This window comes from Athene cunicularia, assembly GCF_003259725.1.
Source record: "Athene cunicularia isolate RWA chromosome 8 unlocalized genomic scaffold, athCun1 chr8_part1, whole genome shotgun sequence".
Lineage (NCBI taxonomy): Eukaryota > Metazoa > Chordata > Aves > Strigiformes > Strigidae > Athene > Athene cunicularia.
In genome coordinates, this window is record NW_020799109.1 from 22,089,758 (window position 1) to 22,110,212 (window position 20,455).

The 20,455-nt window shown below is 36.1% G+C and overlaps 1 protein-coding gene and 1 long non-coding RNA gene across 2 annotated transcripts in view; both read right to left on the reverse strand.

The window, feature by feature from the left end:
• Window positions 1-1,178, reverse strand: part of COL11A1 (collagen type XI alpha 1 chain) — a 167,430-nt gene extending 166,252 nt beyond the window's left edge. The window contains exons 1-2 of the mRNA XM_026853967.1: window positions 1,174-1,178; window positions 305-366 (exon numbers count right to left, since the gene is read on the reverse strand). Coding sequence (XP_026709768.1) covers window positions 305-366; window positions 1,174-1,178 — 67 coding nt within the window. The remainder of the gene's footprint in view (window positions 1-304; window positions 367-1,173) is intronic.
• Window positions 1,179-11,712: 10,534 nt separating this feature from the next.
• Window positions 11,713-20,455, reverse strand: part of LOC113482690 — a 92,131-nt gene continuing 83,388 nt past the window's right edge. Inside the window, exons 3-4 of the long non-coding RNA XR_003398904.1 lie at window positions 12,856-13,010; window positions 11,713-12,382 (exon numbers count right to left, since the gene is read on the reverse strand). This is a non-coding gene — a long non-coding RNA (uncharacterized LOC113482690). The remainder of the gene's footprint in view (window positions 12,383-12,855; window positions 13,011-20,455) is intronic.

A 20,455-nucleotide genomic window follows, 5' to 3' on the forward strand; every position in this document is an offset into this window, starting at 1 on the left:
TGCGAGGTTAACTCACCGCGGCGGCAGGGCCGGCCCCGGCTGCCCGTACCCCCGCTCCCAGGCGCTGGTTGTCACACACACCCCCTTGGGGGACCTCCGGGGACTCCGCTTTAAGGGCGCTGTAAGAAAGGAGGGAGCGGGGTGATGAAGGAAAAGCCCGCCACCGCACAGCCATCCCCATTCCCCGCCTCACCACATCCTGGAAATCGGGGAGCAAGGTTTCACAGCTCCTCCCCGAGAAACCTCCCGTCCCCACCCGTGTCCTGCTGTCCCACTTGTGCAGCAGTCGGTAACGGGGACCGACCGGTAGGTAGGTAGTGGAAACCTGTGGCAGAGCCGGGTCGCGCAGTAGGTCCGGTCGAGATCCTCCGGAGGGATCAGGCTCTGCCCCGGCTCCTCTGGCAAATGGGAGAAAAATACGGTCACATTGTTTTTCAAAATTTGTTTTCATTGAGATCTGTCTACTTTAACGCAATTAATAAACATACGGTTTATCCACAAGGCACATGTTGCTTTTATATGTCAAATTAAATTTCGGGAATGTATTAAACTTTCCTGCAGTATCTTACGGTTTACTGCACTGTATTAATATACCTATCTCCTTCCATCCTTGATTTTCTGCAATAGTTGGTATTACTGTCATTAGATTTATAAATGAGGGGACCGAGGTGCGAAGCACAGCTACATCTAAGCTCCCTTAAATGCTTTGGGTGCCATTCTGTGAAGAGATGCACAAGGTTGTTCTGTCACTTCAAGAAGTGACCCACAGTACAGTTGTGGAGCACCAAAATGCCATGTCTCTCAGACTTTTCTGTATCAAAGCTTACTCCTTCAGAACTGGTCTTACAGTTGTCTGTCTTAAACCTTAACCGTGTACAGGTCCCCAAAAGTCAGGAACTGATTATTAGTGCTATTATCGTTGCCCTACCAGTCTGTGGTGGTCTCAGTTGTTTACTAGATGCTTCCTAGAACAGATCAATTAATTCCTTGATGCTTCATCCTCCTTCATTACAATGTCAGGAGGCAGTCCCAATGGCAGTTTATTCTTTGTACTTAATACTTTGTCACTGGAAAACCTCATATGCTATGAAGTTTCAAGTTTCCTCTTGATGCTTAGAAATGATGCTTAGACAGATGCTTCTGTCACCAGTATTGCTGTTTCCAGTCTCTTACCACATGTTGCCTCTCTGACATTTATTTTTTTTTAGCCTTTCTGTTAGTGTAAATGAATCTAAACTGTATCCTAGTAAAAAGAAAAAAAATCTGTCTCTGCTCAAGAGAGGAAGTGGAAGCATTTCAGATAGGTAGTAAAAAACAACTGTTATTCTCACAGTGTAGAGAATAGTAATTTAATACAGTGCCTATACAGTTATGTAAATTTTAGGAGATGTTGTTCAGCCCCCAAAGTATCAGTGGAAAGATACCCAATGATTTTTGTGGTCCTACATCAATCCAAAGCAGAACAAATAGAACTAAATGCTGAGAATTTTAGATCCCCACAATGCAGTAGAAGGGAAATATATTAATGCATGTGAAGTAGCATGCTTATATTAATACACAATTCTGTATAATTCTATATTAATTCCAGTACCAGAAACATTTTTTTAGAGCTAGCCCAGTTATTTTTGCATGCTGGCATATCAAGCCACACAGACATGTAATAAATTACATCAGATTCTGCAATTACAAGAGAAAAGTTACATGCAGTTTAGGTGAAGATCCACATCTTGCAGCCCATCAAATTCAGTATTTAATCACTACTGATTTTCATGTAAGTGATTTTCTTAGTTTGCAATCTTAATCACCATGATAGTATTCCAGAGTGAAGTAATTGCAGCCTAGGTGCAATTAAAATATGTCAAATAATAAATAATGATTTAGAGCATAGATAAGCTTTATAAGTGCCATAAAATTATTCTTAAAAGATTTTGGTATAAAATTTCAGCACTTATATGTCATTTCAAGAGAAATAAGGGTGGTTTTTTTGTTTTTTTTTTCTTGAATCTCAAAGAGGGTTAAAACATAAAAATGTTTTCACAGAAAAACAGAAGAGAATATTACAAAAAAAAAAAAAAATCAGCTGTGATCCTCAGTGGTTTGTTCTTTCCATCATCTTTCTTGTTCCTCATTACTCTTCAAGACAGTTTTAGTGAAAAGAAAGCCTAAGCACTGTGACATTCATTATGTTCTGTCCCTGATACATCAACATTGGCAGATTAGTCCATGTTTAAATATTAGGAATTGCTTTCTTGTATGTGCACAGATGGGTCATTGTTATATTTTGGGGCAGAGAGGGGGAGGGGTTAGGAACTATGGAGAAAAGAATATGTTTCCTTGACCATTATAGCTTACAAGAAACTCACAGCAGCAACACTTTCACAGTCTTCAGACTATAGGCACTTTAGTGAAATGTAACTGTAAATGTGATGTTCTTTGGCTGTCTTGCTGTGTTTTTCCTAGCATATTCCTTGGCATCACCAAAAGGAAGACACTTCTCTGTATATAAAGGGGTCGTTCCACTGGGAATAACTAATGCACTGTAAGGAAGAGTACGCTTTTATTGTTGGTTTCCACATATTTCAGGGTCATTGACTTGGCTTAAACTACTGTGTTTCTAGCTTCACACAGATGCTGATGCCTTCTAAAACGAACTTCTTTCTCCAATTCTGTTCATAGCACAGAAGTGAATACTGCAAAATAAATTACTGTCTTAAAAGTAGTCACCCACTGCCTTCTCTATGACTTTAATTCTTTTGTTTTATGCAGGTGGGTAGTTCATCCTTGTGTCATTTGTGCTGCAGATCCATGTTTTCTAAGAGTTTTCTGTTATATGATTAATACTGGGAAGAAAAGTGAGTTATACTGCTTCAGTGAAGTGAACCCTTGGTAAAAAACAGATGTTTTACAAACGGAGATTAGTGGAATGATCTCTGCTAGATGAAATGCTAATGGGCTTCTTTTTGTAGTTTTAATGCAAGAGAAATATAGGAACACATGCATATAGACAAAAATTACTATTTCTTTCCATGATTCCTTCTTCAAGGAGTGTAATGTACCATTTGCTACTACCAGCAATAGCTTACAGCTTCACTGAACTCCCCCAGTTCCATTATCTAAGGTTCTGAAGGATGAAGCCAAGGCTTTCTTTCTGCCTCACCAAACTCTTTTGGCTAGGGAATGGCTCAGTGTCCACTGATTTTTCCTTTCAGATTTCCAAGAAGTAGAGAAGACAGATGATAATAGAAGAAATTTGATACAAACCAGCATAGTTCAGTACTCATTCGCTCAGTACAAGAAGACTACAGAAACATTAGCAATACTAATTTTTTTTTTCTATTGAGAATGTAAAGAAGCCTCTTCAGTTGACATTGGCAAAGCTGGAGTGTTTAGATGCAGCTGCACTATGCAACCTTACACAGCTCTAAAAGCAGGGCTGTGATGTGGCTGCAAATTGGATACATATTTGTTGTGGTATATATGTTGAAGTTTGAATTTGTACAGTTTCTGGTGAAATATTCCTTACTTTTTTAAACTGAATGTGCACTAAATGGAGCTACCAGAAACACCAACATGAGAGATTCTTCTAGGCCTGTGTAAGGAATAAAGTTCATGTTAGAGTTAGGGATTTTAAAGGATTAAATGACATGACTGCTCTTTGAAGCAGATTGTCTGCTGATTTGGGAAGGGGGCTGTAGTTGGTAGGAGCTTATACCTCTCTTTTGCTGAAGGGTTTATCTCCCTTTTTTTTTTAATGTTGTTAACACTGAGTGTTAAAAATGTAAAGCAGAAAAATTGCATCCTGTTCTTCAGGATCGTGAAGATAAGAACAGGTTTGACTAAAAGCAAAACAATAACCTGTGTTGTGTTTTACTTTAGGGATGGTTCCTCAAATAAATAAGTATAATTCCTTCTGCCAGAGTTTGGTTGTCAGAAAGAAGGAATATCTTTGTACTTAAGAGTTTGATAATAAAACAAAGGCTCAAGCCCTCACCTAGAAAATCAGGAAAATTAAACTTCTTTTGTGCTCTGAAAGTGTATTGCAGATGGTACAAAGAAGATAAGCAAAATAATATGTGATACAAAATTCCTAACTGTTACCTTTTCACAGTCTTCTCCAGTGAGGCATATTCTAGACCAGTTAATTGCCTCCTCCTTTTGCAGTAACATGTTTACAATGTAGGGTTATCAAATCTTTGTGGATAGCAAGGCGAGATTCAAGCTGTCCTATTTGGAACTGCTGCTTTTCTGGTAACTTTTTGTCTCTCTGCTCCCAGTAGCCATTCCTTCCTTTCCTGTTACGTGCTCCTACATCCTCCGCCCTTTCAGCTTCTGGCATCACTTCCTGCTCCCCTCTAGAGTTCTCTGGGAGAGAACATAAAAGTGTATGGTGTTTTCCTCAGTTTTAGGCATCAACTGCCAAGTTTCATAAAATTAGGGTTAGGATAGGGTTAAGTCAGGGTTTTGGAATATGAAGTGTAAAGGTACTAGTTTATTGTAGGATGTTAAAATAAGAGAGATTTGGAAATTAAATTATCAAGAACTTTAATGCAGATCTGACAGTCCCCTCAGAAGCTTGAAGGAGCTTGAGTCCTAAAACCTATTGCTCCTTACAGTTTTATACTATAGTGATTATCTCTTGTCTTTCCAGAATTTCTATATGAAAGGTTATACATGGGGTTTGGTCACAGTCTGGGAAGTTTTCTTTTCTTTTTGAATTTGGATTTTGTAGACCCTGCAGAGAGTGATGTTGATTGATACCTGATGAAGTTTCTCCCTGTAGGCATTCACATCACTGTTAACAGTAAGAAAAGGGAAAAGTTTTGGCACAGGGGTAGGGCTCATGATTTTGAAGTCTTAAGAAACCATATTGTTCTTGGACCCTGCTGACCCTTGGAGATAATAACTATGTTGATAGAAACCTGTGCCTTGAGCTGCATGAGTCCCATAGGAACTACCAGACTATCTGTTTAGGAGGTACATATGACAGGTTTAGGTTGAAGGTTTTAGCAAAGAGTTCAGGGTATGATACCTTTCTAAAAGTTCCCCTGAAGTTAAGTATGCTGGTATAAATCATTGACTAATATTGTCTTTAACTATGGGGGCTATTCCCTTATGTGCTAGTTAATTCAATTTATAGTTAGTGTTCAAGTAATAGTGTTAAGGTTTGGGAATCATAACTGTCCTAAACCTTGAGTAATGTTCAGCTATGCAAGACTGCCCAAGATGAGTAGCAGGGAGGTATTAATAGAATCTGATGTATTGTGTTGTGATTTCCTGTAGAAATTGGTGCCCTTCCTAAAAAGAAAACTACTACTAGAAATTAGTTTAATGCTGATACTTGTATCCTAAGTTGTCACAATTTCCACTTGCATTTTGAACCTATGGAAAACAAGGAGATAAGAAGGAGGTAGGTATTGACAGAAACCAGTGCTTTATAACAACTGACAGAAACCAATGCCTTAGTCTCCTGTAGGCTGAGAATAAGTCTAGTCTTAGGCAGAGGGTTTAAGGCTTAGGAAAATAATGCATCAACAGGTAAATTCATTTCTCATAAATGCAAAAATCTTGCCAGCAAGCTTTGTGCTAATGTAGTTTGCAGCCAAAGCCTTTCGTCATTTTTTTCCTCAAGAGAAAATAATATTTCTACACCAGATGGAGAAATAAGCTAAGGGTCTATATTTTGTTTTACAGTTGTAATGAGCAAGGCTTTTGTTACACTTCAGGCTAGGTTTTTTAATGCAATGTGTCTGCATCCCTGAGTAATGTTCTGTTCTATAGAGTCCCCTGCAAGTAAGCATAGAAACAGTACAAATGAAAACCAGAGACTGATATTGTCTTATATTACATCAGTAGGTTCCTACGTATAAATTGCAAATTAGTCTTAGACTCTGCAGAGGCTACAGAGGTGAGAATTGGGCAAATAACTGCTAGAAGCCTTCACTGTCTTTTCTTCCATCAGTCTCTGTAGGAGTACTTGCCCTGGGAGAGTGTTGTTAGTGTTTAAAACAGGTTAAGGGTAGGACTTCGGAAATGAATGACTGAAGTATAAAGAGCATACCTTATGGTAGAATCTACAGTGTTCCCAGCAATAAGAATCAAAAAGACTTAGCTCAAATGAATAGAAGCCGTTGGCTTTTCCTCTAGTAATTGATTCTGTAGTTAATAATAATGCAAGAATTAGAATTGGAGGCATAGGAATTTAGGATTAATGTTTGGGAATCTTTAGACTGAATCTAGTAAATAAAATGGGCCAGGGACTGTTCTGTAGCCCTAAGGTGGTGTCTGGTCTTCTGAGTAGGGTTGAGATTAGATTTACTATATAGAATCCAATTTCTTGCTAGTTTCTAGAAGGTTCTTGGGGCAGGAAAAAAAGTAGTGATGCTACAAGTTGATGACACTTGTTCTCTTTCAGTAATGACTTGCTATCTTTCAGATTAAGATTAGGGAATTGTCAAAATCCCAGTTCACCATTAATTTTTACAGATCTGAAGAGTTAGGAAGGTTTCTATCAAGAGGAGGAGAGGTTTAGGTGAGGTCTCAATAGCATAATTAATAGGCAACCCAGTTGATTGGATCTAGAAATACGAAGTATCATCAAGATCCAGCATCTCATTTTGAGTTTTCTATCTTTTTTATCTACCAAACTTATATACTATTGGTCATTAAGGTTACACTACAAAAGATGACTTCAGGAGACTGGGTTAATGCTGGGGAATAGAAAGCAGATTATTGATATCAATGGCCAATGCATTGTTTTCAGGACTGGGTATAGTGAATGTTAGAGATATGATTTGCTTGAAGAAAGGCAGAAAAAAAATATTTTCAAGACCCACACTGATAGACAGATTCTGCAAAGTTTGCAGGAATAGGATGTTGTATGGAATCATCATGAGTTTATATTAATTTTGATAACCATATATATATGCATATAAAAATAGGGGAATGGGTGGAATTAGGAGGTATCATTTGGGAAATGAAAACTTGAGCATGCGGGATTATTGTTGGATTCTGCACAGCTCATTTTGATAAAAACAGCTCTTGTCTTAGTTCAGATACGTGTAAGTGTTGCCAAATGGACTACACCTAAGGCTACACCTTAGCACAGTTTGTACAGATCCATCACCTTGCTACAATGAAAGTAATGTTTAGGACTGGGGTTACGTTTAGTGCTCAAGGCAATAAAAATTCAAGTTTTCCCAGACACCGCAGAACTTGCAATATTACAAGAATGCTTCATCTTTAGTTTTGTTATAAACCCTGTTTACCTGCCTGTGTATTACACTTGGGCTTGAGAAGAATTCACTTGGAGAGGCTGAATTATCAGTTGAGCCTCAGAGATAGTAATAGGAGTCAGTCTCTTAGTTTCATGTTTGCTGTGGCTGTTGGTCTGATTATGGTTGTGATTGAGGGAGAAAAGATGAAGAACCCTCCCCATGTGGATTCTCTCTGCATCAAAGAGAGAGGAAAGTAACTGGTGTTATCAGAAGCTAATGCATTATTTTCATTTTTTTTGTTGTTGTTGGTTTTGTTTACTTAGTCATAAATGAGATCAGGATTGTTTGGAAAAAAAATAGTCTATTGTTTGATTCTGACCTGTCTGTGCAGACAAGATGAGGGCATATATCCTACTCCCCCAACCCTCCTTTTTATCCACGTGCATCTACATTGTTACATGAGAGGAGAAGTAACTGACTTCATTTATATAAATGCCACATTTAAGGAGCACAATTTTTTCGTTACCTTTCTTCTTTTCATTCAAAGATGTGGTCTGACAAATTTGTAATTCTCTATGAAGTTCCTCCTTTCTTGCTTTTCCATAGCCTTAATATACACAAAAGTAGGCACTGTTCTGATGCTGATACAGATGACCTATTTGAGGAGTTACAGCATATGGTATGGCTGGGATGTTAGTTTCTGTGGATTGTGGATCCATAGGACCACACATTTGCGAATGGAAGATTTACTGATGGAATTGTTCTGGAAATGTGTTGTGTATTTGGTTAAAAGGTTAAAAGAGAATGTCTCTGTCAACCTAAGAAATTAATTGAAAAAAAGCAGCAATCACTATCTTTCCTGGTTTCATTGATTTTGCTGAATCTTTATCATGACTGTGTTGTGGAATAGTCTGATTTTCTTTCACCTCCCTTGGTAGAGAGAAAAATATTTCTGAAATATAACTATAAACAGTAAATGCTGTTTTACAGCATTACACAGCACAACTTTTCCATCCTGTTCAGTGAGCAGCAGGAAGTACCAAGTATCATGCAACACTGCCAGCTCAATTTTGGGGGCTTGTTTCAGCCAAACTCCCTAATCTTTCAAGGTTCGTCTACTGATACTTTATAGCACATCACAGTGTGATTGATACAACAACCCACCATTCCTTTTTCATTTGCATAAATTTCTTCTTAGGATCATAACCTGTTGTATTTACAATTATAAATTCAAAACAAAAAGACATATGAGCAGTTAGTGTAATATTTAATACATCTCCTAAAGCATGACATATTAAGGATACCAGAGTTTTTCCTTATTTAAGTCAACTGAAAATGTGACATACGTATTTGATATGGGGATTAGTTTCTCAGTTTCTGTCTAGTTTTTAGATATTGCCATTACATACCAGAGCTGTCAAAAATTTATATTTTGATTGCTTTTTCTGAATTTATTCAACAGCCAACTAAAACTTACCTTTAATTGTAAGTCTGCCATAGTTTGCAACACAACACTTTCATATATTTGCCTTTCATTGCTTGTATCTAATTGGTTCTTGTATTCATTTGTTTTTATGTTTTATCTGAGACTTTCTTTTGCTGCAGACCAGTTGAAACAGATACATGGGCTGGGGGAACGCACAGGGGACAGTTTGGACAGGATCAGTTACTCTCATTGCCAACTGTTTATCTTGTCAGAGTCTCTGATCAGTTCTGCTTTAATCAGTTTTGTTCTTGAAGCAGTGGGCCAATATCTGCATACCACAGTCCATTTTTAATTATGACAAAGGATGAATGCAGATGTTTAAGTATAAAAGGCCTCTGACAGTCCCTGTTCTGCATTGTTTTGTGGATTGTCTTGTACTGGGCGAGTACTGGTGGCCTATCTAATACACAAGGAGGCAGTGCAGGCACAGACTAATGGTCTGCATGTGTCACACACTTGTAGCATGTTTATTAGTTTCTGGCAACAAAATGCTACCACCCTCACAGTTCCTTTTAACTGGTGGAAATTAAGACAGGGAGACAACTAAGAAGACTAATAGCTAACAGCAAATTAATTTAAGCGTAGTCATGAGAGTCCTGTACTTCCTCACAACTGAATAACTTGTTAAAGTACTTTGGAGTAGCATAAAATTTTATCCTGTTCTATAAGAAAGAGCACTGCGAAAACAAAGGTCACCTTTCAGGGAGGTCCCTGTCTCATCCTTGCCTCCCATTTGCCCACTTTTGAGAAGGACCCAAATATAATGTGTATATAAATAAATGAAAATAAAAGAAAAATACATTAGTAATTTATCATTCAATAAATATTTAAGTCACGTTATATTTATCTCATATTCTTCCAGAGTTACACATCCTGTCAAAGGACTTGCAGGGGTTGTCAAATGATGACTGCCTTGGAATATGAGAGTGCTGGCAGACTTGTTCAAATATTTCTCATTATGCATCTCAGTTCATGAAATAATGGCCATTTTAATAGTACTAGCTGATGAAAACTGAATCCCATGCACTATCATGCCATGTAATAATTATTTTTTAGACATAATTCTATTTTTATCACAGAAAAAAAAAAAAACACAAAACCTCTGAGAAAAGTGGTTGAGTTATATGTAGTAGCTTTCAAATTGACATGGCAAAGCTTTTAATTTGATTTGGTGCCTTTTGTTTAAGATTTGAAAACTCTTTTTAGAGCTGACCATTCCCTTTTGAAATGTGAGGCAGCCTTCAGTACACAAGCGCTATCAAAGTCTTGGGGACCACCAGTCCCAGGAGGCCAGTGGGCTGTGTGTGTTAACAGCAGTTCCCAAAAGGCATTGAGCAGTTCATGTGACAGGGAATAATGAAACAAGGATTGCACTAAAACTGCCAAATTGCCTTGAGCTTCCTGTCCATGGGCATGGGTTTCTGCAGAGCACATAATTCCTCTCTCAAAGGCAGTGTATTTACATGTTGTTTGTGCATTTGTATGGATTTTCAAAAGGCGAGTCTCTTGAAAATACTATTTTAATCATTGCTTAATATAATGAAATGTGAATATTTGCATCTGATAAAAGGACAAAACAGAGGAGAATATAGCAGGTCTGTGAGAATCACAAAAGAATAAATAAATGCAGGACCAGCAGAACATCTTGACATACATTTTGTCCTCTTTGATGATATCTTGAAATTGTGGTTCACTTTTTTCTCTATAATGTGTGTTACACTAAATGATCAATTCATCTCATCATGAGGTATTCATCTCCTCTTAACACTTTAAAAAACTTATCAAACAGGTGCTCACAATGTTTCAATATCTTAACTGCCCATATTTTGCTTTTTTTTTTTTTTTTCCAACAAAGTGATCATTTTGTAGTCAATATCATGAAAATAATTAACTTTATCAGAAAAATGTCAAGTTTTTCTTTCAACATGTATCTTCAAAGCACCAGTGGGTGTCCAAGCCCTGCTGTCTACCAGGCACATTGCCCAAACTATAAAATAATTAGATTCATTTGTAACCAGTCTGGATTGAAGCAAAAATTAATGAAGTCTACTTGCATAGTGATAGTAGAGGAAGATGAAAACAGTAAAGTGGAAGAAGTACAAAAAGTAAAACTCTAGATTAAAATATATCTTAATTTATTAATATTAATTGCATGAGATACTATAAAACAGGCAATAAAAATATAGGAATATAAAATTTCACATTTGGATTAAAGAGGTTCCATTACATTGTTTCTTCTAATACTATATTAATTTATGAGTTATGTGATCCAGACACTCACGATTTAAGTACCAGGCTACTGATTATTAAGTCACCACAGTAATAAGTAAGTTTTATACTAGATAACAATCTTCAGTAGATGCTAGGGAATCCAGAATTCAATTATTTCAATATTAAATTTCTTCTGGTAATTTTCATGTAGATTGTGAGCATGTAAATATTTTGCTTATTTGTATACTGAAAGTTCTACAGATATAATGAAAAAAAAATCATTAATTTATATATAAAGACTTGAGATTGGATTGCTAAATCAAAACATCAATCAGAATAAAATATGAACCTTCCAAAATGTAGTATTATCAAAAGCCTATAAGAAAGGATACAGAATTTCTGAAATACATTGGGCAAAATAATGGAAGTTGAAATAAACTTTTTTTTTTTGTACTGTTGTTAGACATTGAAACCAGAGATAACTTCTCTGTGCCAGGTGCAGTATTAGTGTAAATTCTCAATGTTCAGAGAAAGATTCAGATATGCTTAAAGCATCTACAATGTATGTTTGCAGATTCTAAGTGTAGGAGGCAATGTTTACCCTATTTTATGCTAAGGATTAATTTATTGATTCAAGATGATGACTGCAGTGATTTTCCAAAATTTGTTATAAAGTTTAGTTTTCTAATTCTCTACCAAACTATAACCAGATATGAGAGCGAGACAGAAAAGGAGAGAAAAAAAAAATGTATTTAATTCCAAATATTTATTATTTAGCTACTTTACTATCATCCATAGATTGCTCAGAATCCTTCAGTCCTCTTAAAGATAGAGCTTAAAGGATCATCACATTTGCAGACAGTAGCCATTTCAAAATTGAGCTTTGTTATACAAATAGGATTTTGTACATCTGTTTTTATTTTTAGGTATGTAAAAAGCTCAAAATTCATCCCAAATGATATATAGCAATCTTGTCTTTTACTTTCCCCTAGGTAAGAACATCCAACCTATCTTAACCATGAATACTGTTCCTATTCTTTATTTGTTCCCACATCTGCAAGTCAGCTATGACTCTGATCCTTCTACTATTTTGGCAGATGCCTAATTTTTAAGTATGTAAGTATATATTTGTACCCCATTAAGGGAAGTGTGTGTGTTTGTGTGTATATATATATATAAAATGTGTGTCTTTTTCTCCCCAGGAATAGCTCCAACTACAAGGTAGTTAGACATTTCTAAAATCATCATATGGTGGTTTTTATATATGAAAAGTAGAATCAATATATATTTCTTGGGCATCTGTATGGTGGCCAAGACAAAGATAAACTGGAATGATGTTAGTATTATTTTGAATTGGAGGAGACTTGAAATGGATGAAAAAAAAAAAAGAAAAAAAAAATAGAATTAATTCACTGTAGATACTCTTCTGTTGGACCCAAAGTGATTATAGTGTTGAAAAACCTGGAAAGACCTATAGGAAAATGACAGTAAGAAATGCTTATTTGCAATACTCTGCTTTGGGAGAGAAGAACCACTAAATGAAAATGGACATTCAGTCTCCACCATTCAGTGATGCCTGTGCCGCTAATGCCCAGGGGAAGAGACTGATGAATAGTAATGCTAAAACCCAGTAGAACAATCTCAGATAGTATCTAAAATAAGGTCCGGTCTTGCAGTTTTAACTTTTGGAATAATCCCATAAATTCCTAGAAACCCATGGTAAATTGCATCTAATTGCACCTAATTTAAGATATTGAGACAAATTTCTTCATGAATATAAGCAAGCATAACTATCGACTTCAATAGACTCATGTCAGATTATTAGAGCTCTGAATTTGGCCTTTTTGCCTTTGGAGCCTAAAGTGAATGTTTTGTGAATGACAGTGTCACAAGAAAGATGCATTTTGACAGGAATGAGAATAATGAACAGGCAGCTGGAAATACCTGGGCATGTTATGCTTCTTGGCAGACTTCACAGGCAGTAGAGCTGCTGACTTCAGAGTTGCCTGTGGGTCTGTCACTTTGTTCATCTCTGTCAGGGTTGATCTTCAGAACCATTTTGTCTCCAAGGCATCATTTCCCCCATGGCTTACCTTAGCCTGTAAGGAATTTACATGTTATTATCTGTGAAGATGTCTTAAATCCCCAATAAAACTCTGGAGCTCTTTCTTTATTATAAAAAATAATGGAAAAGAGATGGTAGCTTGTCATCCCATTATTTGTTTAGAAACATAATTTGTGATAGCATATATTTTGGATATGTTTCTGTAACTCACTGGACTTACTGTTTTTGAGAAAAAAAAATTTAGAAAGTCCCATGAAATCACCCTACAAAATGAAGCTGCTAACTTATTTAATATTAGTTGCCCTTATACTGTTAGTCACATTGTGAAATTTATTCCTCTTCATTGAGAAAGAGGAACACAAACAACGTCTTAAAAATTGTGGTTGTTGAGAGAGCAATAGTACACTGTCACAGCAGATATTCATAAAATTTCAAACACCTACATCAATCAAACAATAAAAAATGGAATGAAAGAATGCACAGTTTGATTTCAAACATGTCAAGCTAGTACAATCTACTAACTTTGAAACCTGACCACAAGTTTGCATTACCCACTTTTTCTGTTTAATTTCCAGCTGTGGGAGCCACAGGAATGGGCTGCAGGCATGGGAATGCTGCTGCTGTCCCTTCAACAGGGAGTTTCCCTGTTCCTGACTTCCCCTCCCCAAAGGCAAAATGGTCTGACTGGTAAAACAGTGGCTTCTTTCTATGCAGAACACAGCAGGAAGAAATGCAGGAATTATTTTGTTTCTGAAAAATTCCCCTTAAAAAAAGATGTTCAGTGCTTTGCTTCCTCTCTCACTTGTTAGGTCTCTCACTTTAAAAAAATGTGTTTATCCTCATTTCTTAAAAATGTGCTGCTGCTTTTATTTAATCTAATTAAACTGTGTATTCTGAGGGTCATCATTTAGTAGATAACTCAGATTTGAAGTTTTCAAGAATTTTTTTGGAGAAGAGTTGTTAGGTGCCAAGAGTTAGCAAAAATTAAAGCCCATGCCAGACTTCCATAGGTCTATGCCAAACCTCTGAGGAGTTTCAAGAAAAACCCAACAAAATAGAAAACTCTCTTAATATCAGTAAATGCTATTTCATGGGAAAAGGTGACCTGTCTCAAAAAAACCCTTAGCCCTACTGTCCCTTCTCCATTAAAGCATTGTTTCCTGCAACAGAAATATGCTCTTATATTCATCCAACAAATATTTGAGCATAAAATTAAAAGGTCACATTTAAGTGAAAAGAACAGAGATCAGTGAGCTCTGCTTGATTAAGCACATGTTGAAGAAAAGCCTTATAGAGTTCCACATAGGAGAACTTCTAAGGATTCTCCCCATTGTTGTGGTACTGCCAGGAAGCAAAACCAGGGAGGGCTCCATGGTACATAACATCCTGTCACACTGTAAAATCCAGCAGTCACATAATTTTTAAGTTAACAATTAACAATTAAGCACTGTCTTTCATCCATGGTGTGATGAAAGGTGTATTGTGTCACTTGTTTAATCACAGCTTATTGTGTGCTACACTTTATAAAAAGGTGAAAATAGGCCTGATGAGGTATTTATTTAGTTCAGGTGCACCTTTCCAAAGGGAAAGGATGGCGTGGCTTCCCTGGAATTAGTTTTTGAGTGTTACTGGCCATGCCTAACTGGCAAAGCTTCCCCACCTCAGTGCAAGCAGCTGGGGAGCTCAGAAGGACCTGGGAAATTCCTGTAAGAGGTAGGGAGCAGCTATATAGCTACATGTGAAAGGACAGGGAAAGTCTTCTTAGGCTTTAAAAAGGAATGCTGAGTTTATAGCAGTCTAAGAATTGGAAACTGCTGGACCTAGGAGCAGGATTTGGGTGTATAGGCACCAAGAGTGAGAAGGAGATTGTTTCTAAAATGTTACATTTGAACTTGTCTCTTTCAACAGATTTGTATTTTATCTATTTGGAAAGCTTTTTCCAGTTTGGATTCTGCTAAAATCCAGTTTAGCTGTTGAAAACCTCCAACTGCTTTTGAAGTGCTAATTCTAAGGAAGGTGTAGACAGTTCTGCCCTGGCTTTCTTACTGCTCTGTCACACAAGGTTATAAAAGCAGTCTCTTCTAAGGCAAATACGTTGATTCTTGTAGTGAAGCTAAGATGGAATTGTCTCTTTGCCTGCTTGTTAGCATATAGCTGTTTGTATCCCAGTGATGAATTATGGAGTCATATGATAAACTTCATTTAATATGTGTCTTTAATTTCACCTGCATTTGCCTTTTCAGCAGCTTCCCACAACATGCCTTTAACATTCCAATCCTTTGAGCAGTCTCAGTCAGGTGATCTTTTCTTTCGTTAAATAAACTGCCACAAAAATATACCTTCTCCCATCTTCCCTGTGCCAGCTATGGAGTTTCCCCTTGCAGTTATGCTAACCTGAAGTCCAGAAGGGCAATATTCCATTTTTGACTAATGTTGAATTGCTTTGAGATGGTCTGTTAGAGTAAGAAACAAACAGTGAGAGCTGAACTAGGAGACTGATGTCATTAGAAAGAGGAAATTACACTGAGTTAATGAGTTCTAAGATGCCAGAACTTAGTCTAACATTCCTATGTAAAATAAAAAGGATTTGGTACCTTTTAAACCAATAAATACAATTTCTCAGTTATACTATTTTTCTTCTTCCAAAGTCTGCAAAATGATACTCATCAGACTGTTTTGTAGTCACAGGTATTAAAAAAATATAACTCAATTTAAATGTTTTAAGTCGAGGAAAATACCTAAAAGTGTTACATGCTTCCTCTAAAATAATATATATGTGTGGTTTACCATGGAGTTTTCATCACTCATCATTGGGCCATAATTAGGCTGTAAATCCTGCTCTTGTAAATAATACAGGCTTTACTTCCTTTCCACTCTCCGTATCTAGATATATACTGTATAATAAGTATTCAGAAATTGATGGTAAAGAACATAGGTAATGACATGCTTGAGTTCTCAAACACAAATATCTCTAAGAGAATTTTAATTCAGTCTGTACGGAGCATAATCTCATCCTCATACCAGTTTTAAATAGAGTTAGGTCCATATAAGTCATCAACAAATTATATCAGAAGCACATGATTTGATGTACCTTAACTGAGGTTATGATATTCATTTTCGCATTCTAAATCTAAGAGAATCAATGTATTGGAAGTATTGATTTTTTTGGCATATATCCTTACCAGGCCAGATTGCTATAACCGTATTATGAAGTTTTGTGTTCTTTTCCAGTGTGGTACCAGGAGTTCTTTGCCTATTGTTTTTTCACTGGTGCAAAAATGTATCCTTGTTTACTGCTTCAGTATAGTATTATTCAATTAAGGTATAATATACCTTAAGAGGTAAGTGAATTCTGTATGTTTATATTCCATATTTTCAGTTCCATTTTCTTAAAACTTACTGATTTTGTAATTTCTATAGAGCACTGCCTTTTACATTGGTCAATGTAGTGGCAAAAGGCGGCAAATTCTTGATAATTTTCTAGAATTTCAAGTCTACTTTTTCACAAGGAGAAAACAAAGAAAAATGTGAATGATATATAATGTTTATCAACATTTTCCCAAAATTATGAAAAAAAAAATTTGGTGAGAAAATAAAAGTTGTTCTTGGGTTCTTCTCTATTTTTGGCTGTGTTGTTTTTCCAGTTTCTCACTTGAAAAATGGTTAGTGGTGGAGGAAGGGAAAATGAAACAAAAATATTAAAAATCTCTACCTAAATAATATTTAGGCAAATATGCTATTTCTATTCCAAAAGCCTTTCAGCGTAGAACATCCATTTAGATTTATGAGTGACATGTCCCCCTTTTTGAGGGTTCTTCGGTTACTAACACTGAATTGCAAGTTAAATGATAATTTTTAATTTATCTGTAAAATGACAGGGAAAAATGAGTTGAGATTTATTAAAGAGACAAGCTAAATATTAATTAAAAAATCTCATTCCTAGAAAATACTCTCATTCAGAATTAAATTGTGTGCATAACTCTAATATGTTTTAGAAAGATAGTGAGCTAAATTACACCTAATTATGAATGCTAATTCTGAATAAATTTGTCTACTCAGCCTTTTGATATGATGTTTGCAACGGGATTTTGAAATTTAGTTTGGATTGTTTTCCCAAGTGACCCTGCAAAGATTGACGTAGACATGGTCCTTAATCACCAGTTTATTCCTATTACTTGGGGAGTATGGAAAATTTACTTTCTCTGTGAACTATCCACAGTACAATCTGTATTTTTTTTATTCTGCAAAGAAAATGTTCAATTTCATGTCTGAAAATAACTGAGATAGTGGTTAATAAGCCTATATAATATGGGATTGTTAAATGATTTGAAATATTAGGAAAATAATTTCACAGTAACAAATGTACAATTTGATTATATTACCTGGTAGTATGGGTTTGATGGACAAACAGCAAAGGTATCATTGTCACAACATTGTTTATTTCTGTAATGCTATAATATTGGAAGAGAGGTAAGCAAATGCTTGCTATAACAGTAGTGTCTTGTTATAATTATGCATGAAAATATATAAAATAACTAATTCAGAAGCACTTTCCAAGTATTTTAGAATGTTAACTTTTTGCTCTCATGTCTGTGGGAAAGAAAAGGGTGGGGAAAGCTGAGAAGAGGTTTGAAATGTATAGATGAAGGAACTCTAGCAAACCATGTAACCATAGGCTGACATTGTTAATATTTTCTAAAATTAGTTTAGTAGTCTGCATTTGATGAGTTATTTCTTGTAGATATTTACAGTAGTATGATAAGGAATAAAATAGTAGATTCTTGCCTTGTTCAGTGGTGAAAGCAAGTAAGACTGGGTAGTGGAGCTCACGAGGCTTTTATTTAAAGCAATAAAGTGAGGGTTACAAACTTGTATTTTAGTAAAATGTCAAATAATCTGATTTATAAACAGATAAAATCAAGATTGTGAATTGTTGGAAAATCTGCCTAACAAACTGGAGAAATTATTTAGTCCCTTTTCTAAATCTTAACCGGATTTCCTTCTCAGGGCTGGAAAATGTTTCAGCTGCCATGCTGTATGTAAATCGAGTCAGAATCTGGACCGTTTTGTGACTTCTTGCCTGGTATTGCTATTCACCTGTGCAGGATTTGAAGACTGACTCACACTGTGATTGTCTAGAAATCAGAGCACATCTCTCCCTTGGGAGTGTATAAAATACAAGTCACAATTGTGTCTGTCAGTGCAAATAAAATTTATTTTATTTGCTGTCAGGCAGGCATCTATATAACCATATTTTTAGTTCTTGGTTACAGTTATCAGTATCGATAGGTAAAGCTTCCCACCCCTTCCAGGTGGTGTGAAGCACCTAAAGTCATGGCTGGTTTGAGAGCATTTTAAATAAAATAGATGCAGCTTGCTGCTTTCTGTCTTTCTTATGTTCTTGAACAATGTTAAGTAATTATTATAAATCATAAATTCAGCCTATAAAAATGAATTAGCTGAATTCTTTAAGCATTGTGCTATTTTATCTCCAAGGTAATGATTTCACAATTGTTATTTTTATGGAACACACCGCCTGAAGTTTGAATGTACAAAGGACTGTTTCTATAACCTTTCCTCACACTGAATTGTACTCCCACATTCAGCTAGTTATATTTATCCCCAGGGTGGGTATATATTTAAGTTGGAAATTGCCTTAAATAATAGTAACAACCTGAAATCGGAAGCTTGGATTGTATAAAGTAGTTTAGTCCATGAAAGAATATTAAAATGGTGATGGGAGAAGGAAAATGTTGGTAACTGAATTATGGAAGAACAGGTCATAGAGAGTAGGACCCATTTACCAGCAAGAAAGAAGGAAAACCCATACTGAATTGCTTTAGAATGGGGTAACCCAGCCATTTTGTGAGAGCTATTATGATAGTAGATTTGGATGACTAGAAATGTGTTTTTTACGGCACAGTTGGGTTTTAGACATTTTAAAGGGAAGGCTTGGGTTTATTTTAGATTTTTAGTGTAGAGTAATACACAGACAGCCACACCATACTGTGTAAGGTACATGGGTATAACAATACACATCTGGAAGTCTTGGTAAACATGCTATCCAACCTACACATAGGTGATTCATTTAAGAATTTGTTACTGGGCTAAATGTAGAGTTTCCAGCTTCTGAAACAAAAGCTCCGTTATGAAGCAAAAGAAACAGCTCCCTGAGCTCAGGCCAGCTGAGTTTGTTATATTCAGTCCAGACTGCTTTACAACCAATAATTCTTCTAGTTTATATACAGTACCCTGCTATTTCCAGAGGGATGGTTTTATTTGACTATCCATTCGCTTTGGATACAAGTTAAAGTTAAACTTGATGGTGCCAACTATGGCAAGTTGGTTTTATACCACTTTGATATCTCACTTTGCAAAGCCAAAACAAGCATTACCAAGCTCTACAATTGTGGTTCACCAGACTTACCATTAAATGCAGCATTTTAAAATTTACTGTGGCATATCAAAGGAATGTGATCATTGAGATGCACAAGGCCAAAATTACAGTGCCAGAATCATATCATTATGTACCATTTCCTGCATTTTCTTTACACTGCCATGACACATAAAATGGATGCTACAAAACTATTAACCAAGAAAAACATTAAAACATCAGGAAAGTATTCCTGAACTTGAGAGATTAAGAAATTTGTAAAATCTCAAGAAAAATTTAAGTTTCATAGATATTTTCAATTGGTTTTTTGTTTGTTTGTGGGGTTTTTTTTGTTGGGTTTTTTTTTTTTTTTTTTTTTTTTCCTCTAAAATGCTAATTTCTATTTGTGGAATGGGCATTAAACAAGGTTAACCTGTACTAAATTAAATATATGGAATGCCTAGCATGAAAGTAAAGCGACTTTACACAACAGTTGTAACTAAGATAGGTTACTACTGATTCCGTGTATTTCTTGTTCTAGCTGAGTACATTGGAGCATATGACACTTCAGTGTTAGCAGAAGGGCTTAGATACTCTTCCACACTGGCATGTGTTCTTCTTAATCATACAATAGGGCCATTTTCCATTCTTTCCCCCTTTTTATCTATCTTGATATAGCCTTATCCCACAGAATTGTGATGTGGGAGAAGGAGTATGACAGCTATCCACAGAGAGTCCCACATAGCAACTTTTCTCTTGTTAAAGGAACCAAATGAAATGCAGTGTGGTTTTCATAGGCTGCGTTTTGAGCTGGAGTCACATGAGGGAAACTGGTGTGTGGAAACACGAGGGGGCATCTTGTGTTCATCTCCCCTCACCATGCTACGAAAGGACCTAGTTGTCACAGTTGTGTCAAATCTGGGACAACCATCAACAGCTACAGGATAGCCCTCTTACTGTCCTTCCATTTTTGGAGAGAACCATTTCCTCCAGCTACTATAGGCATCTCATTAGTAGTGTGAGGTGTGAAGAAGTGTTGACATTTAGGTTTGTATAGTTAAAATATTTTATAAAGTGACTTTTTCCTCTGTTCTTTTTTTTTTTTT